Below are 19316 nucleotides of genomic sequence, written 5' to 3'. Positions count from 1 at the left end.
ATATACCTTTTGCTGAGACATTTGCTTCTCAATGAAGCGCGACACATTCTCCCAGACAGCTGCAACATCTGTAATCATATTTGTGGGATGTCATTATGATTAGCAAAAATGAAATAAAATTTAGGATATGGATGGTGGATACAGATATCAGTTAATTCTAAATATTAGCAATGATAAATCACTGATTTTTGTAAAAACAATATTTTTAAACATGCATTTGTCTTTTAGAATGTAATATTACATGAATTGTTAACAAAGGTACAAAATGATTTCCAAACAGTTTTTTTGTAACATGGTTAGATTAAAACCTACTATCCCACAGAAAAAAAGTGCCTCAATAAACCAATGAAGACTTAAGTAGTTCAATGGAAATGGTCTATGTGTTGAACCAGTCACTAGGTCCATTTAAATGGTGCAAGCTGGGCATGCAGTAACTTCAGTGCACATTTAGTCATAACCACTGCATTTACTGGAACAGCACAAGCACACTATTGTATAGTGGTGCATAACTTGGCTTCCATACATGTTTACTGAAATTGTGCTCTCAAACATGCATGCAGTGTATTATGTTATTGACAAATTTTGATGTCCACAACTAATTAAGGTATCCATAATTTGGCATAAAATGATAAATAAGACAGATGTGACTTCCACTCACCATCTTCAGTTAAATTTTCCCGAATAGTTGAATATTTGTTCTTCTTAGCTTCTGCCAAGATTCCGTTCATAACGTCAGTCATCCTGACAGTTCAAATATCGCAACTTTAAATGCAAATATGTCGGTAAAATTAATTTCATTAAGATCCCATTCTGTGACACATTTACACTTTTCATCCAAGGAAAACAAGGTTGCCAAGGGACGCGCAATTGGATTGGACGATAAATCATGTAGAGTTAATTTTAATCCCAATGGTTTTAAATACGAATTTTATTTTAATGCGCTAACCTTATATACGAACTTGAATTACGTTAATTTCAACTTTTGAAGTCAACATTAAAACTGGGCGCAAAATATCAGGCATACAGTCTGTTGTTCATCATGAAAAAATATATGATGCTTGAAAAGAAATATAAGAAAGTCAAATCATTATATAATTATAGGTTACACTACACTAATATATCAACGAGGTAACGTTTTTGTGACAGACCCGTTTCATTTCACTTTATTTATTCCTTTAATGGTGGAGCTCTGGTAATACAATCTTTGAGCACATGAAACCATAGTGTATTTTAATGAAAATTGGTTACGTAATAACTTATATTGCATGCTAATAATATAGTGCATCTAATTAAAATATCTGGGGTTATTTTTAATGTATGTTTGTCGATACCAGACTCTCAAAACAAGGCCAATGATTACGTATATTTATTTCCGCATATTCATTTAGTAAATAATTACATTTTTATCAAAATATATTTATCTTCAATCATAATGATAAATGTTTTCTGATTCAATGTGTGCTGAAATGCTATCTTTGTGATTGGATTATTCACTTGAAATTATTAAGTGCTCACGCTTATTCAATAAGGCACTCAATAATTCATCATTCGGTCCATTGATCCGTTAATTTATTACGTATTCACTCAAAACCTATGTGGAAGTATGTGCAAAACAAGTGATGAAATACGGAAAATACGAAATGCACTATTCATTTCAAGCAAGCCACAAAGGGACTTATTAAATGGTCAGTAGGATCACCTTCGTTGCCAGAGCGCCTGCATAGAATTCTTAAAATATGTCTTGTGGAGCTCAGTAATTGTGTATGGAAACAATATATTGAGTTCTCATGACGTTCTCTAAGCATCTATACATAGCGTTCAATGCGTTCTCACGGCAAACGAGAAGTTCCAACAGCGCATGTTTAATTAACAGCGCACACAATAAGTTATCATCTGCAAGTTTACTGTCGTAGCGACAAGATAATGACAGGAAAGTAAGACACTTTAAGGAAGACAGGGAGTCAACGGCAACTATACACTAGCGGCACCTACCAAGTATAGCATGCCTACCACAAATAGGCCTAGAATAGTAATAATCGTGGTATGAGACGGAGCCTTCTTAGTCTCATTTACTGACTTTTTCGCTATAGCAATTATTTTAAGCCTAAAAGAAGCCACATGCAGTCCCCAAACATCTATAGCGTTTGTACAACGTCCTCGCGGCGATGCTTCAGCGCGCTAATGCCGCTCTCTAAGAACACAAAATGTCGCTACGGCGTACCCACTCTAATCGTCAGCGCACATCGTGCATGCCAAGTAGCGGCGATCGTTTTTAAATGAAGATGATCACCGTGACACGATGTTCCATGCGATGGCACGAATTCATAGCGTTGTCATGGTCTGCCGGTACCTGTCGCATGGAAGATAATGAAATGTGCACCATGCACATGTGAACAATTCAAGCACTGTTTCCAGTTTCTAGCGTCCAGATGCATGCTTTTATTTATAAAATAAATATATCGCAGTTTTCCTAATTCATATACCAATATGAAAATATCTAGTCAAATTGAAATGTAGTGCATAATCAGTTTTAATACATCTCCTACGAGGTTCCGGGCCTAAAATAGTAAAACAGTCGCATTGCAAGTGTCTCTGCACATTTCACATAATTTACATACGTTGCTTTATGTCCTATTTTATAAGACGGTACCACAAACATGTCATCCAAAGAAATGTTTAAGTCGACTACCCATGGAATCGAGAAAATGCTTTAATAACACAAAACTTAAGTTGGCGTTTTTGTTTTCAAATCTGTGTCTACTGACAAAGTGTAGTTAGTGTTTTGTATGCTTCCAGAAAGCATATACAAGGTGCCTGAACCACGTGACTTTTTCGGCTATGTGTGGGACACCCGATAGTAAACAAACCATCGCTTCAGGTAACGTTTTTGATAATTTCTTTATTAATTCAAAACCATTTCCAAAAAAAAAACAAAGACGAGTGCCCGGTCGTTGTCAAAATACACAACTTTGTTAAGTTGGCACAAAATTAAATACGTTTTTTTTCCAAAAAGTGCAACCGCGTGTTTAATAACGCACGAAGTGAAATGCTATGTTTGGTATATTTTTGTATTCAATCAACCAAAACGTTCATTAAAAGACATTATAATATTATCGAAGGTTTAAAAAATAGGGCGGACATTGTAATTCTTCGTAGAGAAGATACATACATTGTAGTTTTGCGCAAATACATCCGATTCGGAGTGTGTGTATTAACATGTAAAGACGCTATGTGTGGGACACATTTTTAAAATGCTATGTGTGGTATACAAATTAAACTAGAAAATCGAAAGATTGACATAAACGTCAATAATATTTTAAGTCTGTCTAAAAGAAAAAAGTTGGTCAATAAAACATTGTTGGTACTGTTTTGCGCGCTTAAAATATGATAATCACGACGTTCATGTTACTTCAAATTATCATGATTGTCGATAATTTATGTTTATATTTTGCTTACTTGTAGAATGCCATTTGTTTGCGAGCAGTGTGGGAAGGAGGTGAAAACGAAGTCGGGGATCTCATAACACAAAGCCATCCACGAACGCACAGGGAAATATTTCTGTTGCGGCAAACCTTTTCTTGTGAGTTTTTAGTAGAATTCAGTGTTGCAAAAAGTAGAATTTTCAGTGAATTGTTAATGCAAACTAATGCACTTGTTTCATACACAAAATGGTAAGGATTGTTCGTGCAAGGTGTCATGTGAATATAGTTGTTACAAAAATAAAAGTGTTATTGAACTGCTGGTTGCGAGTTTTTTAGCAGGAATGTGTAAACATATTAAACCGTAACGATAGTTATTAAATAAGCATAAATAGATAATACAGCATTATTTAAACTTATAGACAATAGGATCAATAACACTTTTTATGGAAAATCATGTATTCGTATGTAACTCCTATTGAGCTATCTTATATATTACGCATGACATACGCGTTAGTTTAAATGATCGCGATAAAATTATTTTATAAATAACAAATAGCATTTCCATATCATGTACTTTAAGCTCTGTCGGTCATTTACTCTTCTTGTTCGAAAGTACATGATTTTAAACAAAGAAAGACATAAGTAGTTTTATTCGCCGTTTTTAGGATGCCTACAACCTTCGCCGACATAGAGCCAGCGCACATGATGGGCCAAAGAATTATGTTTGCTCTACGTGTGGCGTTTGCAGACAAGTATCTTCTAAGGGCACATGAACAAACAGAGACACGAGAAGGCTACGTTACTTGCAGCATTTGCAATAAACAATTACGAGACGACGCATGCTTGCGAGAGCACATGGCCACGCACTCCAATCGAAAGGACAATCTTTGCAACAAGTGCGGCAAGCACTACAAGCATATAAGCAGCCTGTGCAGGCATCAAAAACGATGTAATTAAATGGAAAAAGTGCATTTCACAAAGGTATTTATGATCCGAACAAATTTATCTTTTGGGTTTAAATGACTGTTGTACTTAAAAATCCAAATACTCAGCGTCCTTCAAAAGATCCTAAATGTCATATATTGAGCCTTGTTCTGAGAAAACTGGGCATAATGCATGTGCGTAAAGTGTCGTCCCAGATTAGCCTGTGCAGTCCACACAGGCTAATCAGGGACGACACTTGCCGCTTAAATGGTATTTTAAGTTTCAAGGAAGTCCCTCCTTACCGAAAATCAAGGTTAGGCGGAAAGTGTCGTCCCTGATTAGCCTGTGCGGACTTCACAGGCTAATATGGGATGACACTTTACGCACATGCATTAAGCCCAGTTTTCTCAGAACAAGGCTCTATTAATAACAAAAAACGTAAAAATATATATTTCATTCAGGAATCAAGAAAGTCTTAGTAATTCATAAAAGTTGATAATGTTCATTAAAAGGTACACATATGGCTGCCTCGACAAATTTTAAATCAAACATTTTACAAAATTAATACAAGAGACCTTGGCATCAATTTGTTCGGAAAATATATATCCACTGTGTTATTCTATCATATGCGGGTGAACTTTAAGTTGCGTGTTTATTTTTACTGACATTTGTTTATACAACAATTTACGTTTAGACATCAATGGTTTTGATTGAGTTGATTTTTTTGTGATTATACAAGTCATTACCAAACTGTGATTATATATAAAGAGATTATATTTACCATAATGTATTTTTTTACGTTTATTGCATTTGTTAGAATTCTTCAATGTATATAGACCATTTGTACTCTGTATTAACGCATTATCCATGTAAAACTGGTATGTTTTGTGAGAAATAGATCTGAAGTTCTAACGTTTTGAAATCTACATGCTGTAATACAGAAGGAACAGACTAATATCTTAACGCATTTTGCGTATTTTCAATCAATGTATTTAAAATTATTTAATAGTGAACATGAGCACACTGTTTATAATTGCACGGTAGCAAGTTAAACAAACAAGGGGGTATATTGGCTGTTAATGCCTTTTATTTTTTGTTTTAGATCAAACATATCTTTTACGCGATAGGTGATGGTCGCTTTTGTGATTGTAACTGTGATTTATTTTACTGAAATAATATACATTGTTAAATTGTTTTGGATTTGAAGATGTATAGTTGTCTTCCTTCTTGCTTCCACCAAAACGTACAAACGTATGGGGAAACACTTATTTAAATATCAAGTCCAAGTCTTGTTGTGGGCAAAAGTTTGCTATCATTCCGCCTTGACCGTTCCCAACGGACTCCAAGAGACCCGCGCAAGACAGCATTGCGATATGTAGAGACACGTTCCTCTTTTCCTTGCCCTTTGATCCTTTTACGGGCTTCCGTGTCGAAGAAATGATCTCTGAAATTTGATCGGCTACTATAAATATACTACTCAACGTGTGACAAAGAAAAGTAAAATGCACACGCATACGCGCGCTCACACACACACGCACACCCGCATACACTTCACAAACAGACATTGTTTTAGCAGAAATCCAGTGTGAGTATGAATCATGATATACCTCACTGATATCTCATCCGGGATACCTTCATTTTCAACTTCAACGAAATCCTTTTCATCTAAGAGCTTATAAACAGTCTTTCTGCGGGTCTTATAGACAAAATGTCTACAATAAAATAATATTCATCATCGTCATCATCAATATGTTATATTGTTGATGTATTATTGTTAATGGTTGTTTTGAAGAAGTAGTCAAAATAGTAGTTTACATGGCAGTGTAGAAGTAGTTTAAATGGTAGGGTATATGTAGTTAAATGGTAGCGTAGAAGTAGTTTACGTGGTATTGAAGAAGTAGTGTAAATTGAAGGTTAGTAGTAGTTTAAATAGTAGGGTAGAAGTAGTTTAAATTGTGTGGTATTAGTTGTTTAAATCGGGTTGCAGAAGTAGTTTCAATGGTAGGGTAGTGGTAGTTTAAATTGTAGGGTAATAGTTAATTAAATGGCAGGGTAGATGAAGTTTAAACGGCAGCGTAGAAGTAGTTAAATAGTATGATAGAAGAAGTTTAAAATATACGGTAGTTTAGGTTGTATCGTTTGTGATTGAGTAGCAATTGTAGCATAACTGCTTCCAAAAGTTGATTAGGCCAACCGGCCACAAACATTCCCTGTGGAGGGAACTGACCTAAATTCAAGTTGCGTAATAACCTTCTACGCAATGGCAGTCTCATTTGAATTCTATTTCTTGCTGATATTCCAGGGTCATCTTCGGATTTCCACCATTGTCGAAAATCCCTACATACCGGTAGCTCTGCTTCACGAACATATCCATTTCGAATCAATTCAAGTTCAGCCGATTCACTAAAATGTGTGAGAGCAGTTGGCACAGACATTTGATCAATTATGCACTCGGTCATTGCGACTGTGAAATTTGTTCTACCATATTTGGCAACTGTCAACCAGGCGGTGTTTGAACAGCCATCTAACCCGCCTTTGCAACATTTTCGGCGCATTCTAGTTAGAAGGTGACTAGAATCGATGCAGCTTACTTCATATTGTCGCCTTCGTGCGCTATATGCAGGTATATGCAGGTAGATAGAAGAAATCCACGAAATCTTCTTGATGTGTTCGATTTTTATATTCACTGTAAGTTTTCCCTTCGGTGTAATCATCATGGTCGTCATTTATGGTTTCCCCATGAACACATGAAACGTTTTGTGCAGCATGATCGGGTTCGCCGTAAGTGTTTATGTCTTCATAGAGACATGTGTTGGTCTTGTATGCATTTTGTGTCCACATCGATAGTCTTTCTGGCCATACATATTCCGCATATATAATGTTCAAATCAAACTCCCTGAGTTTCGATAATGCGATGAATGCGTATTCTTTCAAAGGCTTGACGCTTGTTTTATTGTCTCTCTTGAGTACGTTGCATTTCTCTCGTATGGTTGTGTTCACTTCCAAACGTAGCGCTTTATATATAGCTGCCAGTTTATTCGTTTTATTATCGCTTTCTCTGATCCCTTTATGTCCTTTTTTCTTCAGATATCGAGCAATAACCTTTAAATCGACATCTCGCAAATGTTAAAGTTTATTTGATGATTTCACAATTTCTTCAACGTCTTCTGGACTTTTCTTATCCCAGTCTCTTTTCTTGTTACTATTCTGATCTGTCTTTAGCATATTCAGCAATATCGACGCTTCTGTTTGTCCAATAGTCGTCGTTTCCGGTGTACTTCTCTTGTATGAAAGCATTGTTGCCTGATCATCAGTTGTAGTATTTTCGGGATTTACATGATCTCCAGAAGTAAGGTCGACAACAGTTTAAAAGTCATTTTCTTGGTCAACGGTATAGCTTACGTCATCTATTTTCCATTTTGCCTTGTCATCTTTGTCAACCCTTTTGGATTTCTGTTTAATGCGCTCGTTTTCCATTATTCTTTGGCGGATTACCCTTTCAGAAATTTTAGGCAAAGGGATTATTACTTTCCCGAATGCGTCAATTCTGATTATATGACCATGGTCATTTTTTAGTATTTCCCAATCTGGTTGTTTGTTGAGAACTGTTAATTCCGCTAATACCTCCTGTTTATTTTTGCCCTCTATCTCCTTCCAAATATCTTTCTGAAGTTGTAATTTTGTAAGTGGTTTGTTATTTGCATCTCGCACCGCTAAAAGATGCCATTATCCGTCAAATGAAATTGCAGGTATATGTATTTCGGCGTCGTGGCACACGTTCAAAACGTGTTCCGCTATTCGCCTCATAGTATTCCAATCCAAGGAATATCCCTTGGTGAGCCAGCAGACAGGAGCAGTTACAGATTTTGTGTTTATTGATCTGTCCAGTGTACTACACAAGAAAACAACGGCTTCGGTTGCCTTCTCTCGAAAAAGTTCGAATTTTCGTTCAATAGCCTTTATGATTTGATTCAGCTTTAATTCTACTCTTGCCTTGAAAAGTGATTGGCTTTCAAACTGATTTATCATATTTTCGTCGTGTTCAAGAGACGGGAATAAACCAACTAAACGTACTTTAGTATCATCCCCACACGCCTTGACAATGTCTTGTTTCAATTGTTTAACGTCTTGTTTGACGGATTTAACACGCATCGGTGTCTCGCTTTTATAGAACTTTTCAGGAAAACCATAAGCACTTGCAAATACAGTGTCATCTTGTTGTACGACAAAAACACTACTAAAGTCGGGTTTACAGCACAGGTAAACAATCGAATCAGCACCAAGGACCATAATTTCAGCTTGGCACTGCAAGTAATATCTCGTTGGGATAGTTTTATGAATGTCCATTACTGGACATTTCAGTTCCACAGATAGTTCTCTCTAATGTCGCATCCCTGCGAATACTTCCGTCTGGAGATACAACCATAAATTGGTTATTGTCTTTCGTTTTTCCTATCTCTACAAAACCTTCTTCGCAACAAATCATATTTGGGAACATCGTAGGAAGAACTTTACCCGTTAAAGTGACCATTGCATTTGGTTCGTTTTTGGTGCCATGCTCCATAAATTCAGATACTTTTGCTGACGGCATCGATTCCAAACCACAAAACAATTTATCAAAGAACGTTTGTTGCTTCTTTGCGCCATCAAGTCCAATAGCTTCAAAATAGGTGCTCCCAGTTACCTTGGCCTTTCTTCTTCGCTCATGCCATTCATCTGTTCTCTGCCTGATGTGCCTTGTGTTGTCACCGTTGGTTTTTAATTCACAAAAATTACTGCAGGAATACACATTTGCTTTGGACCCTTTAACCATATGTTCAACAGACCCGTTTATGCAGGCAATTCAATGTATTATCTCATTTAGAACCTCTTTGGCTAAGGTGATATATTCATCAATGTCATAAATATAAGCAATCCTGCAGCTTATTGCCATAACGTATCGGCTGTTTATCCAATCTTGCTCCCCGCACCTTTCGATAAGTTTCTGTTTGGCGTATTCTTTCTTCTTTTTCAGATCCAGTACTTCAAGAATATCGATTGATATCGTTTTCAAGGCACACTCCAATTGCTTCTTGAGACATTCAGTGGCCTCATGATTCAGGTCACGAATGTCTTCAATTTCAGTCACATTCAATGTATCTTTAAGGGTTTGGAAAGGTTGTTTTGCATCCTTTAAACTTTGTCGCTTTTTTCAAGACTGGATCTAGGTTCGAATCCTAACAAGTCCACGTCGCCACTGGAAGGTGTCAGTCCTTACTTAAGTTTTTTTCCATCAAATGTTAAGCAACACGACGTGCCCACAAGATTTTTACCTAAGGCATAACTCATTCCATGCAGAACTCCTGGAGACAAAACGTTTGACACATGGTTTAAATTGTATGGATCGAAAGAACGAAGGACATTCTCGTGTGGCACAGCAAAATTTATATCTGATACCAATGGATTTAGATTTACGCTTGATCCTGATCCCAACACAATTTGTCCTTGATTTTTATTACCACCCATGAAGTGTAAAAACCTTCCACCAAAAAGTCTGTAACCCAGCTTCCAAAACATCTTTCTTTCCTTCGAATAGCGCATTTCATTTGTTCTTTCGCATGAAAACCAATTAACAGCATCTGCGAACAATGCCAGGGCCACATTATCCAATGGAAACTTATTTTGACCAACCAATCGCAAAAAATTTAATAGCGTATTATCATAACCTTTTGTTTTCAGTGAATGCACAGCAGCTGCCCAAAGAACGTTGATATCAGAATTATCGGCTCATTCATATTCAACGAGATCCACGTCCGTTCCCCTTGTATCGTTCTTTGCAACATGGTCGCTAACGAGAGACTTTCTACTTTTCTTGGCCAGTGGCGATTGTTTGAATGGACTGGAAATATATCTTCGTGGACTGGTCAAGGACAGAAACGGAGATCTGGGTCCTTTGCACTTTAACACCACAGATTTTGGGGTTGTTAATCTTGTTAATCTTCTAGCACGAACATCATCCCCGCGCAAAATTTCTTCACAGATTGAAAATGGAATTATTGGCTTCACTTTTTATGCCCCCCTTTGAAGAAGAGGGGGTATATTGCTTTGCTCATGTCGGTCTGTCGGTCTGTCTGTCGGTCGGTCGGTCTGTCTGTCGGTCGGTCCGTCCACCAGGTGGTTGTCAGACGATAACTCAATAACGCTTAGGCCTAGGATCATGAAACTTCATAGGTACATTGATCATGACTCACAGATGACCCCTATTGATTTTGAGGTCACTAGGTCAAAGGTCAAGGTCACTGTGACCCGAAATAGTAAAATGGTTTCCGGATGATAATTCAAGAACGCTTATGCCTAGGATCATGAAACTGCATAGGTAGATTGATCATGACTAGCAGATGACCCCTATTGATTTTCAGGTCACTAGGTCAAAGGTCAAGGTCACGGTGACCCGAAATAGTAAAATGGTTTCCGGATGATAATTCAAGAACCCTTATGCCTAGGAATATGAAACTTGATAGGTACATTGATCATGACTGGCAGATGACTCCTATTGATTTTCAGGTCACTAGGTCAAAGGTCAAGGTCACGGTGACCCGAAATAGTAAAATGGTTTCCGGATGATAACTCAAGAACGCTTATGCCTAGGATCATGAAACTTGATAGGTACATTGATCATGACTGGCAGATGACTCCTATTGATTTTCAGGTCACTAGGTCAAAGGTCAAGGTCACAGTGACCCGAAATAGTAAAATGGTTTCCTGATGATAACTCGGGAAAGCTTATGGCTAGGATCATGAAACTTCATAGGTACATAGATCATGACTCGCAGATGACCCCTATTGATTTTCGGGTCACTAGGTCAAAGGTCAAGGTCACAGTGACAAAAAACATATTTACAAAATGGCTGTCACTACAACTTAGAGCCCATATAGGGGGCATGCATGTTTTACAAACAGCCCTTGTTTTCAATCGTTTTCGACGCCGACTATTCGCATTTAGGGTCAGAGTTAAGAACGTCTACTTCTCATTCTATGTTGTCACTGTAAAATATTTATAGTACTAATAAGCGGTACATCGACGGCTTATGCAATATTAAATAAATCAAGCAAACAAACCATAACTAAGAATTACACAAATTGATTGTTTAAATTAATGCAGCATATTGCTAAAATAAAATTTCACTGAACATTTTTGCACTGACTATTTTTCTCATAATGATTAAATCAATGTCACATTTTCAGAAGTATATAAGTGAATCTGGCAAACCGGGGTACCGTTTAACTAAACTACTTGCGCAGTTCTTAGACTAATGCATACATTTTTAATTCATTGAATTTGATTTATTTCACATGGTCAAAAATACATAGATACTTAGAATGAAATATTATGTTATGAACTCACTATTTAAATAAAAATGTATCAATGATTTGATATATGTAAAAACATGCACTGAATTTAAAATATGCGCGTAGGTCTAGAGTAAGAAGCTTAGCAAAACGGTCCCGGATTGTTTTTGTATGAACCTAGTATTAATAGAATAACATCGATGTGCCTATGTAAACGCATAATTATCAATATTGTATGGAATCCGGATAGTTCCATCTTTATCCTCGCCCTATTTTCATCAAGAGCGACACACGACACACGAAGCGATTCACGATATTTTGCGCGGCACATAAAGCGACACACGATATTTTTCGCAATACACGCAGCGACGCGCGAGAATTTACCACGAAATATCACCCTTGTGTAGGTAGCCCAAAAACGATATATCGTAGTAAATATCGCTTGTCGCTTCGTCTATCACGCAAAATATCGCGTGTCGCTTCGTGTATCGCGTTTCCAAAAATTCAGGTGAGACAAAAAGGGGATATTTTTACGTCATCAAGCATATGCATCAGCCATATTGATAATAAATGGTTAAAAATTATTGTAACATCGTTTAAAAAAACGCGAGAGTCGACAGACAATATTATTACAGCGATATTTGAACAGAACAAATATCGCGTGTCGATTCGTGTATCGCGCAAAATATCGAGTATTGCTTCGTGTGTCGTGTGTCGCGGTCTGACATAACGACGCGATGCACGAGATTCGGATAATATGGGAGATATTTGAATAATAAAATATCGTGTATCGCTTCGTGTGTCGCGCAAAATATCATGTGTCGCTTCGTGTTTCGTATGTCGCCCTTTGAACGCAAGCCACGATATTTTGCGCGATACTCAAAGCGACCCACGGTATTTTGCGCGATACACGAAGCGACACAGGATATTTTGCGCGATATACGAAGCGACATGCGATATTTACCACGATATATCGCCTTTGGGGCTACCTACGCAATGGCTATATTTCGGTGTACAAACTCGCGCGTCGCTTCGTGTATTGCGCAAAAATATCGCGTGTCGCTTCTTGTGTCGCGCAAAATATCATGTATCGCTTCATGTGTCGTTAAAACAGAAGAAAAAAGAAGGGCGAGATTAAAGATGGCCTATCCGGATTCCGTAATATTGCAAATGAAATAAAATCGATTAAAAAAACAATTACAATAACTGCACAAATTGAAATCATATAAAATTATTTGTTTGACAATATATTTGACTTAAACCTTTTAAATTTAGGTTGTTTGCATAGAAAGCCTTACATTTTTTGCACACTCTCGAAATCATTTCCTGTGATTAACCAGTACTAGGTGTCTATAGACAATAATTAGAACGCCTCTCAAGAAGGGATTGAACCCACGATCTCCTAATCGCTAGGCAGACACCACTGCACCACCGCGACCGTTGATTGTGCTCTGGAAAACTTGTGTATTTCGTTGTTCATAAGGTCCCTTCCGCGCCCGAGGCTGAACTGTGTGAGTTGTGTATTCGGAGTATGTCCCATCAAATTAGCTTAGTCTTACAAAAGGGGGACGCATTTTAATGATAGTTGCTATTCTCAGCTATTTATTTTGTATTAAAGATTTATAATAATTTTCGGGTGGTATTGTTCTGTGTGTGTGGAAGGGGGGGGGGGGCGGGCCCGGGCGAAGCTGAGTACCATTGTGGAATAATATTCGCAAACTTAATAATGTTTTGACCCATGAACTTTTAAATTTAATTTTGATGTAAATCTCGTCGAGCATATTGTACGCTGCACATATTCTTGTCATAAGAAATAATAATATGAAGTAAAAATCATTTTAAGTAAAATAAAGCTGCAGAACTGACGGGCAAATTATTGCATACCACACATAGCATTTTAAAAATGTGTCCCACACATAGCATTATTAAATTTCTATACACACACTCCGAATCAGATGTATTTGCGCAAACATACAATGTATGTAGCTTCTCTATGAAGAATTACCATGTCCGCCCTATTTTTTAAATCTTCGACAATATTATAATGAACGTTTTTTTTGATTGTATGAAAAATATACCACACATAGCATTTCATTTCGCGTGTTTTCAATCACGCGGTTGCACTTTTGGAAAAAATACTTAATTAATATTGCCCAAACTTAACAAAGTTGTGTTATTCGACAATGACTGGGCACTCGTCTTTGTTTTTTTGGAAATGGTTTTGAATTAATAAAGAAATTATCAAAAACGTTACCTAAAGCGATGGTTTGTTTACTATCGGGTGTCCCACACATAGCCGAAAAAGTTACGTGGTTCAGGCACCTTGATATAACCTCGTGAAGTCTAATTTTGATGTAAATGAGTTTGCGGGATGTGAACAGAATTTTCCCGATAGTTATATCCTTGAAACCCGATGTCCGGAACTTTGCATCCGCTTGAAGTTTCAAAAACGTATGGTCCAATACTGAATTAAAAGTATCTGCAACATCTTTATAGGGTAGATATGCGCATATTGTGAGGTCATTCAGCTCCTTTGATTTTTTGGTGAGTCATTGTCGTTCAATCCGCCCTTGTAGGAGTACATGGTAGAATACATAAGAGTACCCGGGGTACTTTTAAGTAGTACCCGAGCCGACAATGATCAAATGAGCGTTAGTGTACATTGATTAATGGCATAAGTTAAAGAAGTTGTTCGTTGCCGCACGTGATTGTAAACTAATTATCGGAATTTGACCAGCAGTGCGCTTCGCATTAATGAAGGCGTTATTTTATTGATTTCGGGTGTAAGTGCATTGTACATGGTTGCAAAGGACGATGGCGTATTTGTTGCCGTTTTATTATTCTTATTTTTTTGCGATGCCTAGAGCTTTTTTGAAGACCGTTAATAAATCAGTCACATTCCCTAAATAAAGGACCTTATGCTTTTACAATTTTCTATCCTCCTGATGCAGCTGATTTTCTGAAAGCTTCAGTGTTTTTTATTTGAATACTTCAACAGTTTGATTTGTAAAGAACCGGGTCTCTATATCAAATTTCTTTGTCCGGAGAATAATGTGTTAAAGTATAAACGGATTGTGTGTGTGTTTTTTTCTTACTTGAAAAGTGTCAAACATGTCACTCTCAAGTATCGGTCTTCATTTTAAAGGTCAGTTTTTTTTAGGGTGAACTGTCATATAAGAATTAATGTTAACTATACACGATTTTCCGGTATCATAACTTTGTCTAGAACGTGTGGATTTTAAAGTGGCTTAGTAAAAAGACAATGAAATTGATTCGATGTGAGGTTCACGCGCAAAAAAATAAATATAGGTACGAGGCACAGGTCACAAGTCATGATAGAATTAAAAACAAACATTGTCCGGACCATAACACTGTTCAGCGTGGATAGATTTAAAACATGATGCACTTGTGACTGGTGTGTAGAGAGTGCGTGTATCACGCTTAAATCATGGTTCGCCTGCTAAAACTTGAACCGCTAAAAGCCGATAACTTTAGGCATAAATTTAATGGATATATCAACCATTTTTAAATGTATTCTTACATTTTTACATGTAATAGCATGTATAATCGTGACAGTAAACATCTAAATGGCTTGATCCAAATATTCCCATCAGCTTTCTTACTATGCCGTTTCATGTTTTCGCAAATCGTCTCAGGTTTCTATGTCAAAAGTAAAGACAGACTGTTGTTTACCGTCCGCGTTCGCGTATGTTTTTAAGTATGTGAGCCGCAAAAAAAACACACTTCGACGACAGGTTAAATTGGAAAGAAAGAGCATCTTAATTATAACTTTGATTATTGATATTTATTTTTTATTGGAAAACTTGATCAATTACTCTCGTAGGCTGAGTTGAATGTAAATCTCCTATTTGAATTGTGTTGTCAGTTGTCTTCAAGTAAAGATCTTTCAAATGCATGCAATGTGTGATGTTTCGTTTTTACTCAAAAGGAGTGTTCTCTTTGATTTAATTGTTAACAGGTGATCGATGTGATATTCTCAAACACAAATGAACTAATTGTTCAGTGATCTTCACAAGTAAATAATAATGCGCGATGAGTAAATTTTTGCAATGTACTGGATGGATTCGTTCATTGGTGCTTTGTAGCTGGACAGAAATTAGTTTGGTTAATTTTAACCGCAATTCTCAATTATAAGTAGTATGTAACCGTGTCATCGTTCGGTATAGTATCAAAATAAAGAGGGCGCATATTTTATTTACATGGAAATTGAAAGGTATTCGTGTTTGTCCTTACATAATGTATCATATGAGCTAACTTTATGCTCGGTACATGAAATCGGCACTGCCATATCCATTTTATTTCAGTATTTATCCAGTTACTCATCGACTTTTGGTAGGCTACATTGCAGTATTGTTACTGATTATATCCTCCAATTACCTTGAAACGAGCGGTTAAGGAAACAACTAAAATAATTTCTGAATTAATTCTAACAATCCCGCAATAAACGATTTACCTCAAAGATTTATTTTATTTCCGTTTAATCCATGTCAAAAGTGTTTATTTACAGCGTGTTCAACCACACAAAGCCGATAGTTCCATACACACCCGCAATGACATACACTACGCGCGTTGTTTACCTTGAGTCGAGAGGTCACATCCGAAAAGCAAGAGTACTAGATTGCAATAGGCATGAGGTCAACAAAACTTAGAAAATTCTATTCAAAGTGCTCAAGAATTGAAAAAAATAATAACGTTCGCAATTTGTTCAAATAAAATTTCGGCATATATGTTACTATTAAAAGATTTGATAAAATTATCATCCAATCGGGACAGGGTAAACCCACTGAACATGTGAATATCGGCATGTCACCTATTTTCGCGATGTGCTCGCACAGATTGTTCCATGCAACATTTTCTGGGAATCGTGAAAGGGTAAGAGAATTTTCTTTAAAATAAATCAAATACATGAAATTATGAGTTGACTCTTGCTCAGTGGTCTGCAATTTATGTGCATGTTTAATGAAGAGTACCGAAAAAAATGCACGCAATAGGCATAAATTTGGATTATTTCAGTTTAAGTAAGATTTATAAATGCAATTAAACTGTTTCTTTCCTTATTTTAGTCGTGTCTATAATTATTTTCAAGCGTAGCTATGTTAGTAAAACAAAATACTCGGAGCGCATGCGTGTGACGTCATCACGAGAGCCGCGTTTTCAATGTAAACAAAGTGATCGACTTTGGGTCATGCTGGACTCAAGGTAATTGGAGGATAGAAATGTCAAACATCCAGATCTCTTGCTTTCACTTAGTTCTGGCTACCATACCTTTAAATGTCACTTTTTATGATTTTTGACTGTCGTGACTTTATAGTTATGGACCAACCCCATTAGGAAAGTAAACCAGAAATTCCGAAAAGTTGACAGTTAACAAAGACCGTCCAAAACAGCTTTTAAATGCAGTTATTGGCCCAAATCAACCACTTGATCACTTGATCAGAAAGATTGACATTTTTCACATTTAACTGATATATTCTTTCACAAAATACTATCTTAAACATTTAAAATGTATCTATTCTGCTCTTACATACAGAGAAAAAACAGCGATGTGACAGACTTTCTTGAAATGCGAATCTCCCGAGATTTCATGGTCATATGACATTATTTCTATTTTAAGTAACATACCATGTGCTCAAGTGTTTTCAAATTCAGAATGACATTTCCTGGTATTTCAGATTATTCTGGCTTGTTTTGAAAGCAAATTGTAGTGTAAATACAAACTCAAAGTAAATATTATTTAAAACTACCCGAGTCACTCTGAAATCAGTCTTATAATCCACCAGACGTAAGTTGTTAATCACAAATAATAGATTTCAGAAAACGAAAGTAATGTTTACAATTTCAGCATAAAATGTTGTGGTCAATCCAAAAGTATCCAAATGAAAACTCGTCACGTGACAAAGCGACAATGGCGTCAAATTGTGAATTTCAGACTGATGAGAGTTATTTTCATCTATTGTAAGATGCATTTGAAACATTTGAACCTTAAAATATTCCCAGATGCAGTAATTTATATTCATTCACCAAAATATGTACAAATGTATCCAAGAAAATGAGCTTTCTTTGATTTATAGCGTGACATAAATATGTTACGACTCTGGTTGACTTTGGATACGGGGTTGGCTTCAGCGTACAGGTATGTCAATACTATATAAACTGTATGCTGAAGTTTCTTTAGCTAGCTTTCACTGCACGGACAGACAGACAGACGGACAGACGCTGGAGATAACCACAATATCCCCACGCTTTTCAAAAAGCGTGGGGATAATGATTTATTTCATTAGCCAGAATTTTCATTCTGTTTACATTCATTTTAACCTGGAAGCCTGATGTTTCAACAATTTAAATTGGCCATTACCAACCAACTTATATAACATGTATTAATTTTATTATCCCCATGCTTTTTGAAAAGCGTGTGGATATTTTGGTTATCTCCGCTGTCCGTCTGATGAAATTCTCTTATGACAATACGGTCAATCTCAACCATCAGAGCTCCAGATATGGGTCGTATTTTCATAATTACGAATTATTTTCAAGTCCGTTACGTATTTATTTTAAAATCTTGTCGTACCATTAGGAATTACAAAATCAAGTTATGAATATTATTTTTACATCAGTTCATATCGATTTTTAGCCGGATTTTTTTCGAAAAAATCTCGGCTTATAGATTGATGTTGTCGGGCGGGCGGGGGGGCGGGCGGGCGGGGTGGCGGCGTGCTCGAAAATGTTAAAGTTCTTATTTCATGGTATAACTTTGGTATGCTTGGACCTAGAGTCTTCAAACTTGACATGAAGGTTGGCCAGGATTAACAGATGACCACTGGTCATTTCAAGGTCATTCATTTGAAGGTCAAGGTCACTGTGACCTTCAATATAAAAAATGTTAAAGTTGTTATAACTTTGGTATGCTTGGACCTAGAGTCTTGAAACTTGACATGAAGGTTGGCCATAACTAGTTAGTAACCACTGGTCATTTCAAGGTCATTCATTTGAAGGTCAAGGTCACTGTGACCTTGAATGTAAAAATGTTAAAGTTCTTATTTCATGGTATAACTTTGGTATGCTTGGACCTAGAGTCTTCAAACTTGACATGAAGGTTGGCCAGGATTAACAGATGACCACTGGTCATTTCAAGGTCATTCATTTGAAGGTGAAGGTCACTGTGACCTTCAATATAAAAATGTTAAAGTTGTTATAAATTTGGTATGCTTGGACCTAGAGTCTTGAAACTTGACATGAAGGTTGGCCAGAACTAGTAAGTAACCACTGGACATTTCAAGGTCATTCATTTGAAGGTCAAGGTCACTGTGACCTTGAATGTAAAAATGTTAAAGTTGTTATAACTTTGGTATGCTTGGACCTAGAGTCTTGAAACTTGACATGAAGGTTGGCCAGAACTAGTAAGTAACCACTGGACATTTCAAGGTCATTCATTTGAAGGTCAAGGTCACTGTGACCTTGAATGTAAAAATGTTAAAGTTCTTATTTCATGTTATAACTTTGGTATGCTTGTACCTAGAGTCTTCAAACTTGAAATAAAGATTGGCCAGTACTAGAAGATGACCACTGGTCATTTCAATGTCATTCATTTGAAGGTCAAGGTCACTGTGACCTTAAATGTTA

The 19316-nt window shown here is 36.7% G+C and overlaps 2 protein-coding genes across 9 annotated transcripts in view; one reads left to right on the top strand and one right to left on the bottom strand.

Annotated features, from left to right (window-relative positions):
- Positions 1 to 886, bottom strand: part of LOC127851821 (coiled-coil domain-containing protein 81-like) — a 50853-nt gene extending 49967 nt beyond the window's left edge. For all 6 annotated transcript variants that reach the window (XM_052385741.1, XM_052385742.1, XM_052385745.1 and 3 more), the window contains exons 1-2: positions 659 to 886; positions 7 to 68 (exon numbers count right to left, since the gene is read on the bottom strand). In XM_052385741.1, coding sequence (XP_052241701.1) covers positions 7 to 68; positions 659 to 740 — 144 coding nt within the window. In that variant the 5' untranslated portion in view covers positions 741 to 886. The remainder of the gene's footprint in view (positions 1 to 6; positions 69 to 658) is intronic.
- Positions 887 to 15833: 14947 nt separating this feature from the next.
- The window catches only part of LOC127851817 (protein-methionine sulfoxide oxidase mical3b-like), a 96055-nt gene continuing 92572 nt past the window's right edge, over positions 15834 to 19316 (top strand). For 2 of the 3 annotated variants that reach the window (XM_052385720.1, XM_052385718.1), the window contains exon 1: positions 15834 to 15909. The gene's annotated coding sequence lies outside the window, so the exon portion shown is untranslated. Of the gene's footprint in view, positions 15910 to 15996; positions 16029 to 19316 lie in introns of those variants that run through there. The other variant, XM_052385719.1, reaches the window with a different exon arrangement.

Source organism: Dreissena polymorpha, chromosome 11 (assembly GCF_020536995.1).
Source record: "Dreissena polymorpha isolate Duluth1 chromosome 11, UMN_Dpol_1.0, whole genome shotgun sequence".
NCBI classification, from domain to species: domain Eukaryota; kingdom Metazoa; phylum Mollusca; class Bivalvia; order Myida; family Dreissenidae; genus Dreissena; species Dreissena polymorpha.
Note: the sequence above shows the minus strand (reverse complement) of the source record. Positions and strands in the feature narration are given on the sequence as shown.